Source organism: Pogonomyrmex barbatus, unplaced genomic scaffold (assembly GCF_055798465.1).
Source record: "Pogonomyrmex barbatus isolate J1 unplaced genomic scaffold, ASM5579846v1 scaffold15, whole genome shotgun sequence".
NCBI lineage: Eukaryota > Metazoa > Arthropoda > Insecta > Hymenoptera > Formicidae > Pogonomyrmex > Pogonomyrmex barbatus.
The window spans coordinates 1,968,176-1,993,975 of NW_028297111.1; the positions used below are offsets into that span (position 1 = coordinate 1,968,176).

The 25,800-nt window shown below is 28.6% G+C and overlaps 5 protein-coding genes across 8 annotated transcripts; 3 read left to right on the forward strand and 2 right to left on the reverse strand.

Annotated features, from left to right (window-relative positions):
- Nucleotides 1-277: 277 nt before the first annotated feature.
- CLS (cardiolipin synthase) lies at nt 278-2,158 on the forward strand. Its single transcript, XM_089073666.1, has 4 exons — nt 278-419; nt 626-970; nt 1,371-1,628; nt 1,696-2,158. The coding sequence occupies exons 2-4, from the start codon at nt 632-634 to the stop codon at nt 1,951-1,953; spliced, it is 855 nt and encodes a 284-aa protein (XP_088929792.1). The 5' UTR covers nt 278-419; nt 626-631; the 3' UTR covers nt 1,954-2,158.
- A 735-nt stretch (nt 2,159-2,893) lies between these two features.
- On the forward strand, nt 2,894-18,846 carry LOC105425475 (E3 ubiquitin-protein ligase RNF25). 3 transcript variants are annotated; one of them, XR_016138541.1, is made up of 7 exons: nt 2,894-3,055; nt 3,581-3,652; nt 5,082-5,322; nt 6,261-6,479; nt 6,622-6,936; nt 7,472-7,726; nt 18,708-18,846. XR_016138541.1 is itself a non-coding variant. In XM_089073663.1 (6 exons), exons 1-6 carry the CDS (start codon nt 3,030-3,032, stop codon nt 7,658-7,660), a joined length of 1,062 nt encoding a protein of 353 aa, XP_088929789.1. In that variant the 5' UTR covers nt 2,895-3,029; the 3' UTR covers nt 7,661-14,304. The 3 variants fall into 3 exon arrangements, 1 of the variants encoding a protein (XP_088929789.1); XR_016138540.1 differs by lacking the exon at nt 18,708-18,846 and adding an exon at nt 7,829-14,304; XM_089073663.1 differs by lacking the exon at nt 18,708-18,846 and having other exon boundaries at nt 2,895-3,055; nt 7,472-14,304.
- LOC105425408 (uncharacterized) lies at nt 12,692-17,308 on the reverse strand. Of its 2 annotated transcripts, none has more exons than XM_089073652.1 (4): nt 17,073-17,308; nt 15,126-16,410; nt 14,981-15,040; nt 12,692-14,853 (listed from the first exon to the last, which is right to left on the reverse strand). In XM_089073652.1, exons 2-4 carry the CDS (start codon nt 16,311-16,313, stop codon nt 14,584-14,586), a joined length of 1,518 nt encoding a protein of 505 aa, XP_088929778.1. In that variant the 5' UTR covers nt 16,314-16,410; nt 17,073-17,308; the 3' UTR covers nt 12,692-14,583. The 2 variants fall into 2 exon arrangements, with proteins under 2 accessions (XP_088929778.1, XP_088929777.1); XM_089073651.1 differs by having other exon boundaries at nt 12,692-14,862; nt 17,073-17,296.
- Nucleotides 17,666-19,719, forward strand: LOC105425474 (transmembrane protein 126). Its single transcript, XM_011636269.3, has 4 exons — nt 17,666-18,169; nt 18,708-18,879; nt 18,977-19,105; nt 19,234-19,719. Exons 1-4 carry the CDS (start codon nt 18,033-18,035, stop codon nt 19,477-19,479), a joined length of 684 nt encoding a protein of 227 aa, XP_011634571.2. The 5' UTR covers nt 17,666-18,032; the 3' UTR covers nt 19,480-19,719.
- LOC105425407 (AMMECR1-like protein) lies at nt 19,681-24,704 on the reverse strand. The gene is made up of 4 exons (XM_089073667.1): nt 24,347-24,704; nt 23,388-23,498; nt 23,106-23,311; nt 19,681-22,880 (listed from the first exon to the last, which is right to left on the reverse strand). The coding sequence occupies exons 1-4, from the start codon at nt 24,556-24,558 to the stop codon at nt 22,714-22,716; spliced, it is 696 nt and encodes a 231-aa protein (XP_088929793.1). The 5' UTR covers nt 24,559-24,704; the 3' UTR covers nt 19,681-22,713.
- Nucleotides 24,705-25,800: the final 1,096 nt, after the last annotated feature.

Below are 25,800 nucleotides of genomic sequence, written 5' to 3' on the forward strand. Positions count from 1 at the left end.
GTATAAAATCCTTTAATATGATTGGTTTATAGATTTAGATCCATATAGAGAAACTAATGACAAAAACTCGGGATTGATCATAGGTATATTCTGAACGGTGATAGCTTATTTTTTTTCTAGATGTTAGCTGCCATGTAACTAAACCGAAAAATGTTTCGAAACCATCATAACCTGCAAAAGTGTCAAAGATGTTTCATTTGGAGTAAATCTTCAAGAACCGGGGATGTCTCACTTACTAAAAAAAATACAACGTGCGAGTTGAAATCGCTCTTTTTGTCAAGAAATTTCTTGATTAAGTTAATGTTATTTTAGTTAATGTTATTTTACTACTTAAATGAATACAAAATTCTGTATTGTGTCTAATTATGTTAGCTAAAATTAAAATAAATGAAGTGAAAGTACTTTCAAGCAACAGTAAGGTTAGTCAATTTTCTCAAAGATTTGTATGTTTAATAATCAAGTTAAAAAATTAATATTTTATATAATTATGTGATAAAATATTATATAATGCATTTATAAAATTCAACAAGCAATATTCCATTATTCATATTTACCTTTATGATTAAACATTTTATATTTACTAAGTTATATGTAATTAAAAAAAAATTTTAATATGTTGATATAGGATTAAATGATGAACTACTTCACTATTCTACGGTTTAAACACTGTTCTACAATTTTCAACAAAAGTTTAATAAAGTGCTATATAAGACAGTATCCTGTGCGTCAAGCCAGATTCTATGTTGTAGAAAGTGAAAATCGTTATAGACATTATATTAATGCAAAAGGACGAACTGCACAAAGAAAAGCATTACGAATATGTTTAATGCAAAATTTTAAACGTACAAGAAAAAAAGTAGAAGAAATTATAGAGAAGGAGAATATTTGGACAATACCCAATTTGCTTTGTATGGGTCGTATAATAACATCACCATTCTTAAGTTATTTGATTTTATCACAAGATTATCAGGTATGACATATTATTTTTATATTTCTTAAATATATTTAGTTTTTAATGTTTATGGACATATTCAGAAATAGGTTATAATAATATATTTAATTTTTTTAAATTAAAAATAAATTTTTCTTATATATGATAAAATATATTATGCTTTTAAATATTTCTTTATTAATAATACATATAAAAAACAAATGTATTAACAGAAAATTTATTCTGTCCACCATAATTTTTCTATAATTAGTTTTATTTTTGTAATTATTTTATTAGTATTATATTAATTTCTGATCTGTAAATCTTATCTATAAATCTTATAATATCTTTAAAGATATAAAAAATATATATATAATATATAATATATTTCTTATATATATATATATATATATATATATATATATATATCATGGCGTAGATAGCGCTATGGTTGCTTGCATTTGCAGGATTAAGTGATTTAGCAGATGGATGGATTGCTCGTACTTGGACAACACAAGCTTCAAAACTTGGAAGTTTTTTGGATCCAGTTGCAGACAAATTACTCATCGGAACACTTTTTCTCTCTTTGGCTTGGGTTGGTTTAATACCAGTTCCACTTACTTGTCTCGTTGTTACACGCGATATTGTTCTAGTAACTGCTGCATCTTACATTAGATATCGTTCTTTGCCTCCACCAGTACGTATTATATTATATATTTACCTAAACATATTCATGAATTAATCTTAGAATAATATAATTTCAGAAAACTTTAGCAAGATATTTTGATCCCACATATGCTACTGTACAATTAGCACCAACTTTAATAAGCAAGTTAAACACTGGAATGCAATTATTTCTGGTGGCTGGAACATTGGCTGCTCCAGTTTATCATTTCATAGATCATCCAATCTTACAATATCTGTGTTATATAACAGCATTCACAACAATTGCAGGAGGTGTCAGTTATCTATTATCAAAGGACACATATAAATTATTGAAGAAAAAAAGAAAATCAACATGAATATCTTACAATTAGATAGTATAATATTTTGTATAATGTTATATATTTAAATTTATTATTTGAATTTTGAATTTTATGATATATATATATATATATATATATAGTGTGTGTGTGTGTGTGTGTGTGTGTGTGTGTGTGTGTGTGTACACGCACACACACATACACACATTTTGTATTATTATTTAAATAAATATCTAGTTTAGGATTTTTCTCTTATTTTTCCAATGAAAATACATTCAGTCGATACCTTTTCGATATAAAAGAAAGAAGATTTGAAAAAGAAAAATCGTTGAATGTTGCTCTGAAGAGTAATGTAACGATAGAAATAACGCTTGAATTAAAAGATTTCTCATACTGCCAAATTTAAGCATTTTGGATAAAATATGAAATGTAGTAACTAATTATAATGTAATTAAGCCCACGTCGAATTCTATAAAAGTATTTGTAATGCGTTATGATATATTTTTTAAGAAAGCATCTCCAATGGCTTTAATTTGGTTTAGCATGAAATATTAAAAATCCTTATACAAATTTGGATTATTAGTAATCCCCATTTTTCCTATAAAAGCAATGCAAAAGCAAAAAAGAAATAATACATAATTTTCGAGATGTGTAAGCCAGTATATTCATAGTCTGATCTTATTTGTCGATTATTCTCCTATTTCTTTGACTATGATTCGTCCATTTTTTATGGCTAAATCTATTGTAGACCGGGACTAGAGTGTAAATTATAATAAAGTATTATATAAATATATGCTTTGAAATATAAATACAAATGTTTACAACTGACCTTAATCTCAGTACAAAAAATTTTCAATAATTATAAAATAAATTTTTGTTGGCCAATGACAATCTACTTCTACCCCGTTAGTGAACAGCGATTGGCAAACAGGCGAGCCAATCAGATCTGCTTGCGGTCGGCTGTGCTAGCAGAAAGATTTCAATATCGACGCGTACTCGACGCTCTCGCGGTCGTCGTGTAGTGTCGCATAGTATATGAGGTAAGCGTTATCCGTAAGAAAAGTCGCCCACAGCTAGCGTACCAACTGAAATACAGCTTTTCGGTGATATTCACGATGTCGGACGAAATGATGGATGAACGGTAATTATCGTTACAAATATCAATAATTAACATAAATTTACTTGATGTCGATTCTTCGGAGTTTGCAACATTATTTCGATGAAATCAAGTCATTTCAGTTTTTCTAAAAAATATTCTTGGAGCTTCTGATTGTTTTATCGATTCTATTTTTTCTTGAATCTGCATTTTCCTCAATACGTATTTTCTAATGATTTTGTTCATATGTTTTGATTTGTTAATTTGTGACATATGTTTGCTTGGAATTACTATTGACATAATTATTGTATTGCCATTGTCATAATGATTTCGCTAACATTTTATTTAATGATGTATAAATACAAATTTAAATATAAAAAAGAAAATATTTGTCAATTTTTATTGATTTTTATTGATATAAATAAATAAAGATATGCTTTTATAAATCTTATTGCATTCATTTTTATGCATTAATATTTAAGAACAGATTTGTTTAATCAATTGAGTTGATTATCTTAAATTAAGATTATTTAAATATGATTAATTTAAGATTTATGATGATTCTTGCAGAGTAACTGATGAGATTGAAGCATTAAAAGCAATTCTGCTGGACAACGAACTCAATATCAAGGAAAATGATAGGTTCGTGTATATGTGCATGTGTGTATATGTATATACATATATACATACATACATACATATTTATATATATATATATATACATACATATATATACATACATATATACATACATATGTACATATATACAAGATTTCAAAAGTGGAGGTCTATTGCTCGGGATGTGATTGGGAATTCAGAAACAAGATTTCAGAAAAATTGTAAATATATGAACATAAATCTGGAAATGCATTTTTTCCAAGTTATCACCATTTTTATGTTTCAATTTCAACTTATTTTGCTTTTAAATTTTGTTGTCAAAATTGTAAAAAGAAATAATCTTTATAAGTTTCATAATATAATTAATATCAAATAAAAGTTGCAAGCTGCTTTAGCGCTATTCAGAATGCAATTGTAAGATCCTGATTTTTGTCAAGATGCTAAGCAGATTGTACCTCCATGTGGTATATTCTATGTAATGCTAAAACAGCCCATAACTTTTATTTAACTTTATGTTGTAAAACTTATGAAGATCTCTTCTTTCAATTTTGATAAAAAAATTTGAAAGCAAAGCAATATGAAATAAAAATAACACGAAAATGATGCATTCTAGATCTGATACATTTCTAGATCTATGTTTATATCAACTTTTTTTTGTGTTTGGATTTTTAATCATCTATCTAGCAATTGATCTCAACTTATGGAACACTTTCCTGTATACATATATATGCCTGCATATGCGCACATACATAACATATACACATGTACGATATTAAATGGAAAATGTTTTATTTTTAAATAAGTTGCATTCTAAATAGTAATATGTATAATAAATATCACATTTCTTATAAAATTTTTAGAGAAATAATAGCATATATGTATGCATAAATAATAGCATATATGCACAACTCTTAATTCATAATATTGAGTATTCAATTATTAGTTTCACATTGCTCTCTTTTAAAAACAATTATTTAACATTATAATTAATATTTTAGCATGCATGATATTTTTTGAATCATGATTTTAGATTTAACGATAGTAAATATGCACAAATTTTTGCATAAAGTTTTGCTTTTTTTCTTATTTTTTTCATATAGCTAAATAAGTTTGATAATATTGCATATTCATATTTTTTCTGCAAAATCAAAACTTGTGTTAATTTTTGTTTATCTTTATTGAAAACTTAATTAGATTATTAAATTTTGGGATATATAAGGAGCAGAAATTAAAATTAATATAGTAAATGATTCATATTGAATGCATCAATCCATTGTAAGATAAAATATATAAATATATAAATATATAAATATATATATATATATAAATATATATATATATATATATATATATATATATATATATATATATATTGATTGTAATATTGTATTAAATATTGTTATTGTTTCAAACTTTACTTTTATCTGATATGTTTCTAATTATATTTATTTAGAGGAGAACCAGAGTGCATTGAGACAATACTATTTCCATCAACTGGCGAGGATTCACAATCGCAATATGTTTGTGTCACGCTAATTGTACGATTACCCTCGGGTTATCCCGATGTCTCGCCGACTATCAATCTGAGAAACCCAAGAGGTTTAGATGAGGATACGGTAAAGCTGATGCAATCTGACGCTGAAGCCAAATGTAAGGATTTCATAGGTCAACCAGTCATGTTCGAATTAATCGAGGTAAAGAATTATCCTATTAGTTTTTTTTTTTTAATAATTGTTTTTTTATACTTTGCAAAATAGTACTAACATACATACATTTATCGTTATTATTTATATATATCATGTTCTTCCATATCATGTTGTTTCACATTCTTATGTGTATGTATTAATTCTTTCTAAAACAAGTTACAATGTTATATTATAACAATCTTATATTCTTTCATTCAAAATTTAACTCTTTAATCAATCTCTTATAAATATCAAAATATATTTTGAATAACATTTGAATTAAAACTTATTACCTATAAGTCAGCCTTTGTCATGTTACTCTACATGTTTTTATGATTTTTTTGATGTATATACATGTATTTATTTTATATGTACAATTTAAACATCAAGATAATTGCAATTCTATACATATTGATATCTAGATATTATTATCTAGCTAGAAAAATCTCAAAAAAAGAAAATCATTAACATTTTTTTTCAATTAAATAGTTACATAAAATATAGTTACATAAAAAAATATTCAGAATTATTTATGTTTAACTTTAATAATTATGTACAATTAGTAATAATGATATTTTGATGTATAACAAATCTTTTGTCATATTAGAAAGTTTGTATCATTTTTGTTTCATATTTTCGGCTTATAGAATTTAAATTTGTTTGTTAAATAACATAAATGATATTTATGAACAAATAAAACATAATATAATAACATGACAAAACAATACAATAAAATATAATAAGATATCGTAATCATAATTGGAATAAAATATGACAAGATATTCATGGATTTTTGTATTGATTACTGTCTAAAATTAAAGCTCTTTTCATAGACAAATTCTAATATTTTAGAAAATATGATATAATAACAAATAATGATAACAATAGCATTTTAGTCCATATAATAATATATAATGATGATGATGATGATGATGGTGATAATCCAGTTAATACGAGAACATCTGACGAGAAGCAATCTTCCTACTGATCAGTGTGCTGTGTGCTTATATGGATTCCGAGAGGGGGATGAATTTACAAAAACAGAATGCTATCATTATTTTCATTCGCACTGTTTGGCATCACATGTTTCCGCTGCTGAGAAGTATTACAGAGAAGAGCAAGAGAAATTACCGCAGTGGCAACAAGATACCACAAACAAGTTTCAAGTATGTTTGTATTATAAATGAAATATACTACTGAAAAGTTGTTGCAGAATTTTTTTCATATTTTATAGTAATTTGTGAAATGTTTGTCTTTCATTTTATGCTTATATTTATATTTATTCATTCATATTTATCTTTCTTCTAGGCTATATGTCCCGTTTGTCGAGAATCGATCAACTGCGATGTCGCGAGCATGTGGTCAGCCCCTCCACCAATCGATGTTGAGGCCGCTACCGATTTCGCTGTTACCGCTGAATTGAGAGAATTACAAAATCACATGGCTGCTCTGTATTTACGGCAGCAACAAAGAGGCGGTATAATTGATCTGGAAGCCGAAGGCATCAAGATGTTGGTGAGGACGGAGGATGATCCTGCAACTGCTACGGAAGAAGTCAGTCCACCTGGAACGAGTCTGAACGCATATTCGAATACCACCACCGTACAATCGGTTACTCAAGTAGTAAGTAATTAGTTGCTATGCTGACACACTATATTATACAATAAAATATTATTTTAATAGATTGTATATATATTTTAGATTTCATTCTCGATAGTTTTTAATAATAAATTTTTAAATAAAAAACAAATACTCTAACAATTTTGAGATGTTTTTGGAATTATTAATTATTAAATTATTTACAATGTTATTTTTGTTACATCTTATTTTTTTGAAATGTTTAAAGTGTTTACAATATGATATTAAACTCGAGGCTTAATTTTGATTGTAATTAGTATCGATAAATATAAACTTGTTATATAATATAGGATGAAACGGAACATTTTTCTTCTTTCTCGACGTTTTAAAAAATGAATTAATTTTAAATATAATTAAAAGTATTCTTTACCAGGAATTATCAACAATCATTTTGTTTAATCTAGTAATGTAGTTTTATATTTATTTTAATTTTAATTTACATTAAAATCTTAATTTTAATTTTGCATTAAAATCTTCAATCCACTTCACTTTTCTTGAACGTTCTTGATTTTTGTCACAGCAACATTCGAAGCAATCAACGCACCATCAGCCGCAGAATCATCATCAATCGCAGTATCAGTCGCGTCAAATACAGCACAATCATGGCCATAATAATCATAATCACGGCCATCGGCACCGAGGTCGCGGTCGAGCTCATTACCGGCGCCACTTTGACAAAGTTAGACAGACGGAATCTACTCCCAGATGACAATGGGCTCGTGATAAGTTCGCCGCCCAAGTCTGGTCTGGTCTCCTCTTCGCTCTTTCGCTAAGTGTATACAATATTTTATTTAGCATTAATAGTATAATCGTTCGTGTAATATATGATGGCTGTCTATCCTCCTCAAATAGTCTCATTGAAATAATAAATTTATAGGTGTCATTGATCGACGACAACATTCCTATCGTCATCATGATGGCAATAGGATGCGTCGCGACTTCCCGTATGTACTGTCTACATAGATCGAAGCCATGGTGCTCTGTCTTTGAACAATTCGTAATCGTACAAAATAGTTGATATTGTTTTGTCTTAGTTCCTTTTCCTTCTCTTTCTTTACTCTTTAGTTCACGTGAGATCTCATGACATTCGATTTGTCGGTTCTCTTCATCTTTTCGCAAAATATAATATTCTGAATTAAAAAAAATCACAATAGTGATTTTTTTCTTGATCATTATATTTCACATGTATTATAGATTATTGTAAATCATGGATAAGAGGACTTAAAGCTTCTGCTGACTTATTGCATCCATCTAAATCGTGATGTTAAAAGTAAAAAAGAAGACTTTGTGCTTTTTGATTAAATACGATATGATTATCAAAAGAAAAACTTATAAACTTACTATAAAAGAAAAACTTTTGTTATATTTTATAAATCTCTTTTATTGATGAACAAATGATTGTTTTATTAAAAAATTTAAATTATATATATTAAATTATTTTAATATATTTAGAGAGAGAGAAATTTTATCAAGAATTTTTATCATACGTTTTTTCACTTTTAACATCATTAATCCAGATGACCTTAAAGATCAATAGGAGCCTTAATTGCAGTAGAAACCTAAGTTGCATATTCATAAATTATTTAAATTTTATATTTATTGTATATCGAGAATAATTATAAATTATTAAATATATTTTTTAATTATTTAAATCTTATATTTTTTATAATATTGATATTATATTATTATACTACTTTATATTTAAGTAATAAACTTATTTTGTTATATCAAATGATTGTGTATAATTACATCAGATTAAGAATTATTAAAAGTAATAAAAGAAGAGAAGATTCTTAAAGTACTTTAACATGCAAATTTTCATACAAAATAAAATATAGAAGAAAATTTTACACACATACATTTTTACATTTATATTCAAAAATAGATCTATTCCTTTCAGATGTAAATAGATTTTATTCTAAATTCTTTATTATAGTATAACTATTTATTTTTCCTTTTTTTTCCGTATAAAAAAAAAGAAAAAAGATGCACTATGCAAGAAGTTCAACTAAAAAGAACAGACCTATTGATACAAAAGACGAAGAGAATCGATGATATACATAAATGTCACGCTACCTTTATATTCACTGCCGGAAATACAAGAATATTAAATTCATCTTCAATAATTATTTCTTAATTTTGTCATCTTTATTGATTAAATTGCAAATGAACATTCAATTTTTTTCATCGCGCATTTAATGTTACATAATTATCTTATTTTCTTGCTTTAACGGAAGATGTATTTGTCATGTTAAGAAAACAATTCAAAATGAAGTAATCACATTTAACATTAAATAAGAATGCTTATGGGAGTTGACTACTTTTATACAGGAAGTCCTAAATCTAATAAAAAGATATTTTAGAGATACAGATTTTCTTTGATAAAGGACCCCGCACAAAACCACGTGTTCTTGACTCTCTGTGAAATGGCTGAAATGTTATAGGTCCCTCTGTGAATTGGCTGAAATGTTATAGGTCTTGACTTACTGGTCAAGTTTTCTTAGACACAAAGCTTAAAAATGGCTAGTTTTTTTGCTACAGCCGTTTGAAATTATATTTTATTATTGTTCTTGTAACGTTCCAAATCGGTTTTTTATAATAAATCGAGAGATTTTTATCTATTATCATTATTATCTAAAATCTCTTGATTTATTATAAAAAACTTATTTGAAACGTTATAAGAATAATAATAAAATACGACACTTCAAACAACTGTTGAAGCTGTTGTTGAAGCAAACTAGCCATTTTTTAGCTTTGTGAAACTAAAAAAACTTCAGTAAGTCAAGAATAACATACTATAATATACTAAAATTTCAGCCAATTTCAAGAAGGCCAAAAACACGTGGTTTTGTGCGGGGTTCTTTATCTTTACATAATACAAATTTTCAGGAAAAGAATGATTAATTATTAGTATTATTAACTAAGATATTGATATTGAAATAAATACATTTCTGTGCGCAAAAAATGAGTTTCACAAACATAAAAATTCATTCATCAATTGAGAATATAATTTCAAGTTCAGAAGAAAATATCTAAATATATATTTAACAATTGCAACTAAAATATTTGTTACTTGACTACTATATAAGACGACTTGTACACATGTTGTTTATATTTAACTATTTTCCTTTTGATTTTTTAAATATACAATCAGATGACAACATTGAAGAAACGTAACAATGCGAACAGTTTGGAATTCAATCTCTTGTACGACAGTGAGTTATGAGAAAATTTACACAATCAAAAATCTATAAAAATAGATGTCTTATACGTTGATATTAAAGTAATCAAAATTAATAGGTATCATTTATTTAGCATATGATATTGCTAGACACATCTATCTACTGTAATTAGTAGCATAATTTCAATGAGCGTAAATTGAATTAAATTAATGAAAATTACATCAATTTCAATTTCTATTTAACACTCTTTAGAATATTTAGTTATATTTGTCGAAATGTGTGTGTGTAAGTGCACGCGTGCGCGCGCGCGCGCACACACGCACACACACACACACACACACACACACACACACACACACACACACACAGAGTGTTCCGAAAGTCGCTTTATTAACATATTATTATTATAGCAATATTAATAAAAATTTCTTTTAATAGACTGTTCTTGAAAAAGATGATCTTCCTTAGATGATCTTTCTTAAGATCATTTAAATGGTTAAATATATGAAAATCATATGAATATAAATATCGAAAATATTTAATGAGATAAATATGCTATTAAATATGTACATTTTTAATACTATATTTTATAGTTTTTTTCATTGCATTATTCCAACAATCATTTTTTAAGATATTTTTAATGTAAAAATCAATTTGTGTAAATCACGTTAGCTATGATGATTTAATTTTAATATTTATTTTTTTAACAAGAAAAATGTCGAGTTTTATTAAACTGTAGATCGTTATTCTTAAAAAAATACTAACTAATATTAGAAGAGTTTAGTTTATCTATATATGCAAACTTTTAGAAAACTTTTAAAAAAATTTTTAGAAAAAAAATAGCTAATAAATTTGAAAGAGTGACAGCACATTGCATCTTAGAAAACAAAAATATTCGAGAAATATTTTCAAAGCGACTTTTAGAACACACTGTATATATGAATTGTGCCATTTAATAATCGTTCCGTTCACGAAGAAAGTATATGGCATTATGAATGTTGAGCATGATATATATGAAAATTTCATGCAGACAGTTTGCAAATCGATACACTTTAAAGTACATTTTTAAATCTGTTTTTACGCTTGTTCCAATTCGAGTTAACAATCGAAATGACTGCGATTGTTAAGTGTGGATAAATTGTGATAAGAAAAGAAATGAAATGCATTCATTGCGTTTCAAGTTTGAGAGCAGGACAAGTTTCGTATTAAATAACTATAATTAATAGTTAAGTCTATTATTTTAAGTTGTATTCCTCTTTTGCAAAGTTCCTCACATTTTCGTCATATTATATATAGTTTATTTTTTTGCGTAAATTCGACTCTAAGTTTAAGAAGACGAAGGCATCGTCTATTGTAGATACTCCTTCTCTATATGTGTGTATGCGTGCATATATGTATGCGTGTGTGCGCTTGTGTAATGTATGTACACACACACACACACACACACACACACACACACACAAAACACATTTAATATATATGTATTAAATATTGGGAAAAAAATGGTTAGTAGCAACTTTGTGTATAAATTCTTCCACATGAATGTGATACTTACAAAAGGGTAATAGGCTAAAATAAGAAAATTTTAGATGCATGAGAAGTGAATATCTAAATAACTTGGATTTTTTGAAATTTATTCGTAAAATTTTATCATTTTTTTCTAAATTTGCTTATAATGCCCTTAAGACGTTCTTTTTTTGATAAAAAAGAAATTATAGTGAGATTGAAAATATAATCTGAGGCTAAAATTTAGCACATTTTATGCAAACAATAGATCTATTTAGATTGAATATGTATAAAATTTGCATAATCAGTGAGGTTTATTATTTATGATATTTTCATAACAAAACTAAAAAGATAAAACCTGATATAAAATATAAAATACATGGATTGTTTCAGTTATTGTAATAATGATCACTGTGAAAAGATACTTGGAAATTAAGAAAATTAATTAAATTATATTAAAAACTATATTTTTATTAATTGATATTTTATGCAAATATACAAAACGTAATTTTTGTTAGATATTAAAGATGTGTCCATGAATTTTGTAATTAACGAGAATGTTTTATTTCTATATTTTATAAAACATTTTTAGATTTATTCGAAATATATTTTTTAAATTATATAAAAATGAATATAAATAATCAATTAATTCTCTAAAATTTGTTTATCTTAAAAATACTGAGACTTTAATATATTTTTTTCTTTATTAAAAAATTTTTGTTTAAATATTCCATGGATCTTTATATTTAACACACAACGATGTCATATTTCAAAATTAATATTGTCTCTATAGAAAAAAACCAAGTCATTCGACTTAGTTTTAAAAAAATTCTCGTCCGTTTTAAATGTAGAAATATCATTGTCTCTATGTATAATGATGGATATGATAATTGACTCCTGCTATCTACTACGGTTTGTAAGTATACCAAAGAATGTTGGATTATTATGAAAGAAAAAAAGAGAAGAAAAATCACAGGGATTAACTTTATATAATAGGGAGTATTTATTTACTCCTCCTCTCTTTCTTACGCGTTTTACGTATGTCTGTGATATTTTAAAGAGCAATGACTTTTATTTAATTTTTTATTATACATCACTTTTTTAGACATATGCTAAATAAGCTTGGTGGCGAGTCACTGCCGCGTCTCTTGATATCACTGTTTGCAACACTTGACTTGCCTCAAAAGCTTATCGAATTATACGGAGCTTCTCTACTATACAATGTATTTTTGCGTAACTTTTCTAACTATAAAAAAAGACAGGCGTATAACATAAAATTAAATGTTAGGTAAAAATCTTTTGTCTATTTTTTGTTATATAAAGTTATATGATTGTTCAGCGTGAATCAATATGTCAATAAGCGTATTGGTAAATTTATTTTAGTATATACAGGCTCTATTTAATTTCGCATTTGTTGTATTAGTGTTTCTAAACTTTAGCTTAATATTTTAAACAAAGACACTACTTAGTAAAGTTTCTAGTGAGTTCATCTAGTGAGTTCATGGAATTGCTTATATAACTTATATAAACTTTTTCTCTTTGTATTTTAATATTATTAAAATTAATTAAAATGTTTTTTTATATTGGATCACCATTGAAACGAAGCTTTCTTTAAATTTTATTGATAGAAGAATTTTGTTAAACTTTGTATTGTCATTTTTATTAGTAAAATTGATTTTAGAAAATTCTAAGAAAAGTGTGATTTTATTAGCATATAGGACTTCATCAATGTCCAAATATTTATTTAACATCAAAATGAATTTCACTTTTAGCATTATAAAAAAGACAAACGATAGAAAATTTTGAACATTCCAAATTTGTGAAAAAATGAAATCATTAAAGAAAAATATATAAATCTTCTAGTGACATGTATATATATTTAGATTTCTATTGACATATTTTCAGCGCGTTCATTCGCACCGAATTATGAAAATAATACAATACAAAGTCGAGATAATTACATTCGTAATATCCTAGTGCTGTTATAATACAAAACACATTATATATGTAATTATATATCTATTGTTAATTGATCGATGTAATTCACATTTCTACAGTGTTTTCACAGTGAGCTATGTCGAGTGGATTTTTAAGCTTGCGAATGTTTGAAAAATCAGCAACTTTATCGCGCTTCTTCGAATACTGTTATAAAATGCAAAAGAATATTTATGGTGTTTTTTTCTCCATTTTGTTTCAGTAGTTATAAGTACATAAATAAGATGATATATAATTGCCTCTCTAATTTATCTATTTTTAATACAAAATATTCGTACAGATTGCGTACATTTTTGCAGAGATCTCTTTTTGAAATTATGTCTCTTTAAATTTCTCTTTAATGACAATAATATGAATACTTTGTGTCATTCTAATATATATATATATATATATATATATATATATTAGAATAATAAGCAATATATTATATAATACACAACCATTGCGCGCATAACATTCTATGATTATGATAAGTATTACTATTTATATTTACATTTATTTGCAAAATGATGCAAATGTTGAGATTTTTTTCATTATCTAGTCGCATTTTTTAACCAATTTCAATACTATAAACCGAGTGTCGAACACAAAAATCAGAATAAATATATATGATAAACAACAATTATATAATATGTCCAGAAATAACAAATAAATATTAATCATTTTACAATCTTTGTTTACATTTATAATTTATAAACAATACCCTATATTATTATTGAAAATTTATTTAGATATAATAATATCTATATTCAGTTTATTTTGCCATGTAAAATCCTAAAATTAAATTCAATTAAATACGATATACGTGAATATATCGCGTAAAACGAATATGTAATTATTTACTAAGGCTACATTCTATTCGTATATTCACGAACAAGAAGTAAACCTCAAACTATCTGGAATTACTTGGAAAAGTCATATTGTCGATATTGGAATAAAGATTCTTTTGCTAGTTCAATGTATCTTCGATATTGCGTTGATTTCGAAGCATCTCCATCTTTGATTGTAAAATATTCAGTTGTTCTTGCATCGACGAACCAAAGTTTTTGCTTCGCGCGAGAACATCAATAGCGTTATTTAGTAATACTGAGTTTATAAGAGACGGCGATGTCGACGGCATGTCTAATGAGATCGAAGAAATATTAATACTACTATTACTGTCACCATATCCTTCGTCAATACTCTCATCGGTTACTTTAGATACTGATTTTGATTGGTCCTGCAAATCCTATAAAATGTATAAAAAACTTTCTAATTCTACTAATAATATTGTTTTAATGATATATAAAAAAGTGATAGCATTATTTATATTAAAATATTTATATACAGCATGTCAGAGAAATTACCTTGTTCTTTGATATAATCTGTTTCAGATATTCTCGCAAAGAATGTTCCGTTTTGTTTTTCTGAAAAATTGAGAAGAATCCAATATAACGATCCCATATAAAAATAATATGATTATCTTATTGACTAAAGGTATAAAAATATTACCATATTATTAAGTTGGTCATTTGTCTGTTTGTAGTGGAGTTTCTGTTCCAAATTCTTTATTTTAGCCTTTTCTTCTCTGAGTTTTTTAAGGAGTGTGCTGTTCGCCTTATGCGATAATGTTTTCAAACGTTTATTCTCATTTGCGACATCCTGCATAGTACTTAATTTCTCCTCACATTCCATATTTTTGGATTTCAATAATTTGTATTGCGCAATCATTTTGGTTAGTTGTAATCTCAGATGAGATATCGCGTCTTCCACTTGACTCTGTTCTCGTTTAGATGCTAATAACGAAGTCTGAAGTGTCTCGTTCTTAGATCTCAACTTTTGCATCTGAAACTGCGTTTTCCGTAATAGGTCGGCAGTTTCGTTTTTCTCTGTCTCGCATTTCTGTATGTTTTCCTCCATGGACGAAATCAGGACGCGTTGCTTACTCAACGTGTTCTCCATTGACATTTTGGCTACCTCGTTGCTTAGCAGGCGTTGTTCCAATGTTTTCAATTCGGTTTTAGTGTTTCGCAATTCGTCCTCGGTCGCCTCCAACATCATAGACATATCTGTCGGACTTCCCATCAAGTTTTCATCTGTCTCTTGTACTGTGTTGATAGATCGGATATGCGATTGTAAATCCTTTATTGCATTCAGCATTTCTAGTTTCTCCCTCTGATACTGTTGCATAAGTTCAGTGTATTCGATATTCAGTTTTTTATAACTGGTATTTATATTTACTATTGCTTGCTGCCGTTGTTTCAATATATTCTGATATGTATCTATTTCCACCTGTAGACTCTTTTTGCTGGCTATCAAAATATGTACCTGAGATTGATACCATTTTGCAGAAGCTTCTGCAGCAGACAGACGATTATTGGTATCGGTTAATGTGTTTTGTAATTTCTGCTTATCCTGAAGTACTGTTTGCATCTCCACGAATAGCTCAGTTATTTTGCCTTTGAGACCTTGATTTGCAGCAATTCGAGCATTTAGATCAATCCGTACATTTTCTAGATCGACACGCAGTCGTTCATTCTCCAACTCCAATAGACTCACTCGTTTAGAAAGCTCAATATTAGAGACATCGGGTGTGGATAAATGTCGCAAATGAAATTCATCACTGATCAATTGAAGAGAGTCTGTGGAAGTTACAGACTCCAATTCCCCTCGAAATGAATCTGACAAATTGTCCATCATTTCAGTATAACAAATCAATATTTAATCATAAATCACCAATGTATCCATAGTGTTACATCCATAGTTATACATTTAATATTTAATCACAGATGATCACCTGAATAAAAAAATATATATATATATATGTGCGCGCGCGCGCGCGCGCGCGTGTGTGTGTGTGTGTGTGTGTGTATAATAATTATAATTAATAATTGGTAACTAATGTCTGTATTTAAAAAATAGTGAGACTCTAATTACCACATAAAAAAAATTGCTTTAACATATAAGATATATACTAATAAGATATGTACTATTTATTAGTTGTGAAATGTTAGCTTTTTTAATAAATAATAAAAAAAATAATATATGTTAATGAGAAAATAATGAATAATTTTATAAAACTGCGATTTTCTAAAAGTAGCAATATAATTCATGTAGAATAAAATACAATTATTCTTTTTCCAACCGATTTTCTCCCAATAATAAAACACTTAATAACATATAATATAATAACGTAAAACAGATGTTAAAAATATAGCAAAACTAATTTTAACGATAGTTTATTTAGTTTCCTATTGAGATATCTTCGTTCATTCATTAGAAATGAGTTTTCACACTAGATACAAAGAATATTTTTAATAAGATTCAAATTACAGTTTTTTTCCTTAGATTATGAATTAATGATAATCATGTTATGTTAATGTCAACATTTCTATCATTGACAGGTGTTACTTGTACTTTCGATCATGGCAGATAAATAAAAGATGTAAAGCGACATACTGCTTTTGTAATCTTGCCATCTAATTAGCCATAAACTCCCTTTCGCAAATTGCATCACTATTCAGCAAGATTTTTCAAAACCTAGGTTGTTTCAAATTATCAATTAATATATCAATTAACATCACCATGGTATGCCGCCATTTTGATTCTGTTCTTCCGAACTACACTCTGTACCTGTAAATTGCAAACTTCAACCGATGCCAAACTAAATAGCAGAAGGAAATCTGAGAGTAATCATTTTGACTTTTTTCCATAGATTCTATATACTAACTAGACTACTAACTTCATAAAATTTGTGAAAAAACTGCTCTCTCTCTCTCTCTCTCTCTCTCTCTCTCTCTCTCTTTCCCTCTCTCTCTTTCCCTCTCTCTCTTTCTCTCTCTTTCTCTCTCTATGTATATGTGTATATATATATATATATATATATATATATAGTGAATATCATATTAGATAATTATTTTTCAAAAATATTTTTTTAGTTTTCGAAGAAAATGTTAAAAAACATTATAATTTCAAGAAAGCCATGTAATTATAGTGGTTCATTCACAGATGGCACCACTATAGTTTTTTTTTCTTTATACTTTTTAAGTAAAATTACATAATTTTTTAAAAACAATTCCACTACTTATTCGAGATATGGAAATATTGAGATAAAGTTATTAGAAAATTAGCTTACAAAATATTTTATATTTTATTTTAGCATTTTGATATGAAATATAAAATATCTCATAAACTATTCATTTTTTGATAATAAACCGAGATTAAAATTAATTTACATTAATAGAAATAGACATTAATTAATTACTTTAATCAATCCGAATTCTCATTAAAATCGACTAAAATACAATTCAGCGAAGCTATTGCGTAATTCTCCAGTTTTGAGTTTCTTACACGTGACCGACCGCATCGCGCGGTCTGAATTAGTTGCTGTGCTACAAACTGTTAAAAGATCGCAGAAAAATGGATATATCGCGAGAGCGATATATATTCCGCACCAAAGAACAAATTGAAAAATCAAAAAATAAATTAACACCGAAATATGAGGAGTTAGCAGATCGATACAGTTTTATTTGGAACTGGAAACCACAGACTGATATGTACATAACCTTATTATATCGTTTTTCTTTTAAACTTAAGGATTGTTTTAACAGTGCATCGGCGTGTGAATACTTTGAACGATTCGTTCATTATTCAGACTCGTCGAAGAGATATCTACCCGGATAGCAAAATGCTAGTAGTCTGTTGTTAGATTGGCAGCAAATTCCATCACATTGCAAATCCATAGCAATCTGGGTCTGCTTTAAGCTCAGAATTTGTCCACAGCTTATTAACATACTATGCCAGCAGATTTGGAGACAAAAACTGAGGAGATCTTGCCTTCAAACTATCTGCAACAAGATCTGGTTTCTGCTACCAATCTGCTTATATTCCTCGTCAGTATTCTGTCATATTTCTGACAGCAGTTTGGCAATAAAATCAGATAAAAGATTTTGTATTAGATTTTAGATTTGTCACCTTTCTGATATCAAAAACTTGTAGCAGGTTTTATTCAGAATTTGCGAAAGAATAAAATGATTCTTATGAATGATATTCTCAAATGAGATTCTCAATAAAATAGTAAATTTTTTTGTCTAGATGGCCATTGTCATATAGCCGCAGTATCCTGGTTAGTATGGCGACGCTTACTGGTATATATCTTAATCATCGATTTAGAGCAAGGCTAAAGATGCGAAATTATGGTGCAATACCTACATTTATAGGAGTTACAACAACCTCAGCTGCAACTACAGCTTATATTCATACAGAGGTATTAACTGAAATGAGACTAATGAATATAAGCATTTGGCATCCTATGAATGAAGAATGTAATAATACAAGATATATATATTTCTTATATATTTCAGTTTGTCCTGAATAAATTATTATTATTAGAGATACCATGTGCTTTATGCTTGGAGTCTCAGTCTGCTTTGTTACAAAGTTGTACTGGAGTGTTTCTACCACTAATACTCATACCATTTGGAAACTTCTCAGTAAGAAACAAACATTTGCTTTATTACTTTATTTTATAATATCTGTATCACATTATGATATTCTTTTATATTTTTAGGAATTATATTTCAATTTTTTTATTATGTCATTTATTACATTTGATTTATAGATTGCTGCTGGCAGTGGAGTATATAATGTACCACACATAAGTGACATAAAAGGAATATTTAGAACTATTTTCTCGACTTATCAGCCATTGATTCCAAAAATTGTAACAATTTTCACTTTTCAAACACTAATAGCTGGTTTTCTAACATATTCAGAAATAAAATCTTATCTTCGTGTATTAGATTTACAATATTTAAAAGAACAAGAAAAAGAAGAACGAAGGCATCAATCAACCAATGTTTTTTAAATTTTATATATATATATGTGTATGTATGTGTGCATGTGTACAATATTGTCATATATATATATATATATATATATATATATATATATATATATATATAAAATTATAGAAAATATAAAATTGATAGAGAAAATAACATATTTGCACGCATTTTTACTTATTCTACATATTTATCATTGTAAGGATAACAAAAGGATTGTAATGTTTTGTAGAATATAAAACATATTTTTATTTCATCATTGACATATTATAAGATGTTTATTTATAATCATTTATTGATATTCTTGTTAAGACACCTATGTGTCTCATACACCACCTATACTTCTTTTTTTCAAAATTAATTTAATGTCTAGGCACCATATGATTTGTTACAATAATAAACGTTTGCCAACTATTTGAATAAATCGCTGCTTTAAACATCGATAATACGTATTACAATACGACTTTTCTAATGTAAAAGAATTTTTTCATATAACATTGATTTTTACTTACTCGATATAAACTATTTAACTTATAATATCTACTCAAATGTATGTATTATTTCGTAATGTTAATTATAATACGGATTTATTTATAGGCTCAATTAAAATAGCAAATTCGATATTTTCATTTACTCTGATTATACATATTTTATTATAGAAATTTAGAAATATTTCACGCAGATTTCCAATATTAAATAGAGACAAGTATTACGATCAAATTATGCTTATTTTTCTATTTTGTTAAACTACTTGAACATTATATTAATAAATTTGGGAACTTTTTGAACTTCTACTTCAGCTTGTAGTCGCAACAAAAATGTAGCACCGTTATTTTACATGCCTATGTTACATTTTCTAGATAATTTAATAAGAATAAAAGGGATCCCGTCATATATGATTTGGTTTTCAAAGTTAGATCGGGCACAGGTGACCGCAGTTTTGATTTGCCAACTACTCTAGAATTAAGTATATTACTGGCAGTTTACTGGACGTTATACAGGGGTCCGAGTAACAAGGAGATCCCAGGAACTATGTGTATGCGATAAGAATATATAAAAGATAACACCAGATGCTGATGCATCAATTCAACCAAAGTACAACAACGTGATTTGTTTATTCTTTCGGTAGGAATAGAGGAGCTGTATAATACCTACAACAATGATTATGTTGGCAGTGAATGAAATCAGCTATCATATAGCTGCGAAATCTAAGAAGCAAGACAGTTTAATATAAAATATGCCTGAACTTCTATTTATGACAGATGTGTTCCGCTATCTTTTTCTATATCATTTCATAAAATGTATTATTCATAACTCAACTGCATACGCTTACAATACATACATCTGCATTTTTGCCCTTTTTCATATTAATTTTATCTATTTTTAAGTGAGAAAAGATTTTATCTGATGCTGATATAATAAATGATTCATTACAATGATTTGCACAGCAATCAACATCACAATGAGATCATCATTTTTAATGTCTTACATCTATATATATATATATATATATATATATACACACACACATATACATATATATATATACACACACACATATATATATACATATATATATACACACACACATTTTATATATATATATATATATATCATATCTATATTTAAGATTTTTTTTGTTAGTGTAGTCCATTGCCTATTTACAGTAGAGGTCCCATTCTAAAGTTCATCAAATATCCTCATTTACTAAAGTAAAAATAAAATTTAAACAAATCGCATATAATAAATATATATAATATTTAATAAACATTTTTGAAAGATATCGAAATGAAATAAGATAAACTCATATCAAGACATTAAAACTGATTAAAAAAAAATCATTAGATATAATAATTTTATTAAATTATTATTGTTCATATAAAGAATCCTTTGCTGTAATAAAACTTTGGACTATAATTTAAACGCCATTAACTTCATTGTAGGAATGGTATAAATATATAATATTACAAATTTGTACAATATCATATATCTCTTTTGTGTTTCAGTGTACAATCTGTATATATTATTCAGAATAGATAAAAGAATTAACGTTCATAAATAAATCAGTACAATACACCATGTAATACTAATTTAACGAAGACTTTTATTTATACCATTGATGCAAAGAAATTCTATTCAGACGTCTTATTGTGTCAAATGTTACGCAAGTATGAATTAATGATTATATCTTAGAAAGAAAATAGTTTTTATGTTCTAGTGTATACGTACTGTTCTACAAAATGTTTCAATTAAATTTTTCTCTAAGTGTTATTTAAAAAAACAAAATATTTCATTATTCGGAAATATTTTCTGATCATTTATCTATTAATTTATCTGTTTTAAATGAACAAAGATAAGCGACCATAATCACTGTGCATTATCGAATGGATGGACTAATATAGTCACAACTCATTATATGGACAATATTGTGTATTCGGAAATTCTCCGCATCATTCATTTCAGAAATACTAATGTGTATCTAACGTCCTAGCATGATGGCAAAGCTATAATAGTATATTTACATTTTATTATAATCAATGACGATCAATGGCTAGGCAAATGTTTGACAGAAAACTAAACTTGCATTGTTGCACGCACATAGATTTTTTTGTTTTCAATTCAAATTTAACAATGATAAAATTGTACAATATGAGAACAAGATTCTATCATATACAAATGTTACTATGCCGATAATATTATTTATGTTTACAATAAATATTTTGGAAGAACATTGCCACCATACTCAATATTGTATTTTTCCGCATTTCTTTCGCAAACGAATAAATTATACAAGAACTGACAATGAATAAGAAATAGAGATAATAAATGCTGATAAACAATCAAAATATAATAGACACCAATTCAAGTAATAGAAGACAATACATAACAACCGCCTTCAGTATTATATTCTTTCATGCATTTCATTTAATTCACTTCTCTGTATTACAAAAGTTTGTAAAGAATAATGATATAGCGTACTGAAGGATGCGGTACGCGTAATTCCATCAGAATGGTGGATAGTTTTGCATTGGTACCACAACCGGAGGAATTGGTGGCAGCGGAAGTGTATGTATAAATGAGGGGTGATTCGGCTGAACCATAACTAATGTATGCTGCTGATTGGCCATGAAAGAATTGTATTGAGTGGTACTGTATTGTGAATAAGACGTATTAACTGTGTCTGAAATATTTTTGTAACAAAATGTGCCAGGCGTTTGGCAAGGTAGGGGCCCTTGGATAGGACCCCAAGCCAGCTGCTAGCATCGTCGGTTATGCCAATGTGTCATGTAGTCTTGGTAGCTTACAGTAATCTTCTCACTCTGATATCGCGTCAGTTTTACACTGCGTCTAATATCCGGTGTAACTAACCCCTTGTAACCACCCTTATGTAATAGCGAGTCTATAGTTTGTATCTGGTCCCAACCTATTACAAGAAAAAAAGCGAAAATTAGTTTTTATTTTAAACATACATTTAAACCGGTATTTATAATCAATTTTTATATTTGAAATTGTTTTAAGATTACATTCCAATAAGACAAACGTATAAGCTTACTTAAGATGATCTTAAAAAATTATTATAAATACCAGTCTTTAGAAAAGATGATTATTGAATAAATTTACAATATTCTACATGTGTATATTTATGAACCTTGTTCAGTCGCAACATCAGGTAAATAAGTAGCAGTTCTCTTGTTGCCTTTTTCATTATGGAACTCTATGCGAATCCCATGGACTCCTATCTCCCAATCTAAGTAGTCCACGCCGTCTTCAAAATGCCGCAATATAGAAACGCTTACATGTAAGCGTGGAAGTTCCTCTCGCGTTATAGGATTGAATCGTGAATCTTTGAAAGCACTGCAAAACACGATCGATTGCTTAAAAATATAATTCCAGATTTTAGCTCGATTAAATCAAATAAAACATATATTACCTAGTAGTAGCATATTCCCTAAGCCCTGCATGTAAGTGCATAGCATTAAATGTACCAATACAGCCACGTAGTCGCATATCCTTTCCAATAGTCCATGTTACAAATAAGGGACTAGAAAGACATGGAAAAATTAATGAGAAAATTATTAATAAAAAAATAATTGGGCATTAATTAATTTTCTATTATATAAAAAATTGTAAACTGAATATGTAACAACTTTATTATCACATTGTTAAATAATCAGATTTGTTTAAATCAATATTTAAATGGTGCTTTATTATTATTATTATTATTATCTTTATGCAGTTTACTAATATTAAAATATATGAAGCTAATGATCAATAATTATTTTCTAAATGGAAAGACAATAGAATGGAATGGAACATGAGTAAATTTATGAAAGATTAGAAGCTGAGAAAAATAAACAGAAATAAATTTCAAAAAACGTTTACATTCTGATAAATTATTCAGAAGCAAAACAATGCCGGCGTCTCGTATAACCTCGACGGGAGGTCAGCGGCATTAACCAGACCGATCAGAAGACTTAAAATACAAATCGCGTCCTTCAGAAAACACATACCGACGTCCTCATCGTCCTCCCTCCTCCCCCCCCTCCATCTCTTACTCCGCGTAGCGATGGTTCAAGTCAAAACTAATAGCGGATTCAACAAAGAGACGCACTGGCGTGGGTGACAGGAGAAAAAGGACAGTAACAGAAGAGAGGAAAAAGTATTATGATACGAAAGAGAAAGAGGTGGAAACACGGAGCAGAATAGGATGAAACGGAACCGACAGACAAGGAGCGGGGCGGGGCGGGGTAGGGTGGGGGTAAAGGCGCGCACGGGAAAGTCACGAGCGTGAGAGAGAGGGATGCGGCTCGCGATAGTCGGAACAGGGAGGAAGGGATATGTTGGACGCGCTAAGGTGACTAGCTCTCAGTGGCGGTGGCTCAAACTCACAATGCTTCGTTGCTGAAGTTGGGCGGTTTTGGTGGGTCAAGTTGGTGCAGTTGGCAGTAGAGGACGTCGAAGCAGTAAAAGCCCATCTCGGGCTGCACGATCGGTGTGTTACGTATACGCGTGCCGTTCGACAGCACCGCCGTGCCGTTGCATGGTACGCCCGCGGAGTTGTTGAGCTTCTGCTTTTTCGTGCCGCAACAGCCGGCAGCCATGTCTCCGTCTCAATTGCCGCCGTCGACCACTGCGACCCGAACTGCGGACACGAACGGCTTACGACACGTATACGTCTCACTCTCGTCCGCTCGTTCGCGGCCGCCGCCGTCGCCGTCGTTGCTGCCGCCGCCGTTGTCTTCTTCGTTGCCGTAGCGTGCCGTGTCGCGCGCGCGCCCCACCAGATGGCGCGGCGCGCGCTAAAACAGCTGTTTCATCACCCGCCATTTTCGCCGCCCCGCCGTCCTTTTCGCGCCCACCTGTTTCTCGCGCTCCAATACGATTGACTGCCGTCGAAACGACGGTCGTTCATTCGCTCGTTCGTAACTTGTTTCCGCCAGAACAGTCGCTGGCACGCGAGGCATCCTTTGTATAAAATTTCATTTTCAGCACTCCTCTTTGCTCTCCGAAGAAAAAACTTAGCGAATTGAATTCACTGCGCTACACTGCATATTAAAGATTGCTACATATAAGATATGTAAAGCTACTTTTTTATGTAGTAGCATAATATTACTTCTTTGATAATGAAATTATTAATTCATATTCAGCCAAATAATATGACATCAAATTCATTGTTGATTATTTATATAATCGTTTTGAAGTATTTATATATTTTTACGTTTGAATAATTTCATGTATATCAGTGTTTAGTGTGCACTAACTCGGTGTGATGCAGTGAATCGAATCCGCTATTAGTTTAAAAGTAGAGTAACGATTCTTGAAAGAATAAAGACCATAGCACAAACTAAAGCGGTAACACGTAAGTGAATTAACCATCAGAATGTAGAATTAACAAGAACAACTGTTCTATTATATAATCGAAAATTATTTAGTGTTTAGTGTATCTTAAGAATGTTGCTCTAAAAATCTATCAAAAATAGTTGAAATTTAAAAACTTTAAATTCCTTATAAATTTCTTTTTTTTTTTCCTAATCAATGACAAAAAATTTGGATTTTGAATACACTCTGAAGCCTACTGCGAAATCAAAACAATAAATAATTTAGCCTATGCCGCTATCAGACTAGAGATTTAGATTAGATTGAAATTTAATCAATCCGAACAAAGTTCAACTTGAAATTTGTTTTTTGGTTGGTTAAATTCCAATCTAATCTCAATCTCAATCTCTAATCTAATAAGAGTTTTAAGTGAATATCAGATTAGAGATTGAGATTAGATTGGAATTTGACCAATTAGAAAAACTAATCTCAAGTTTAGTAAACTTTATTCGAATTGGTCAAATTCC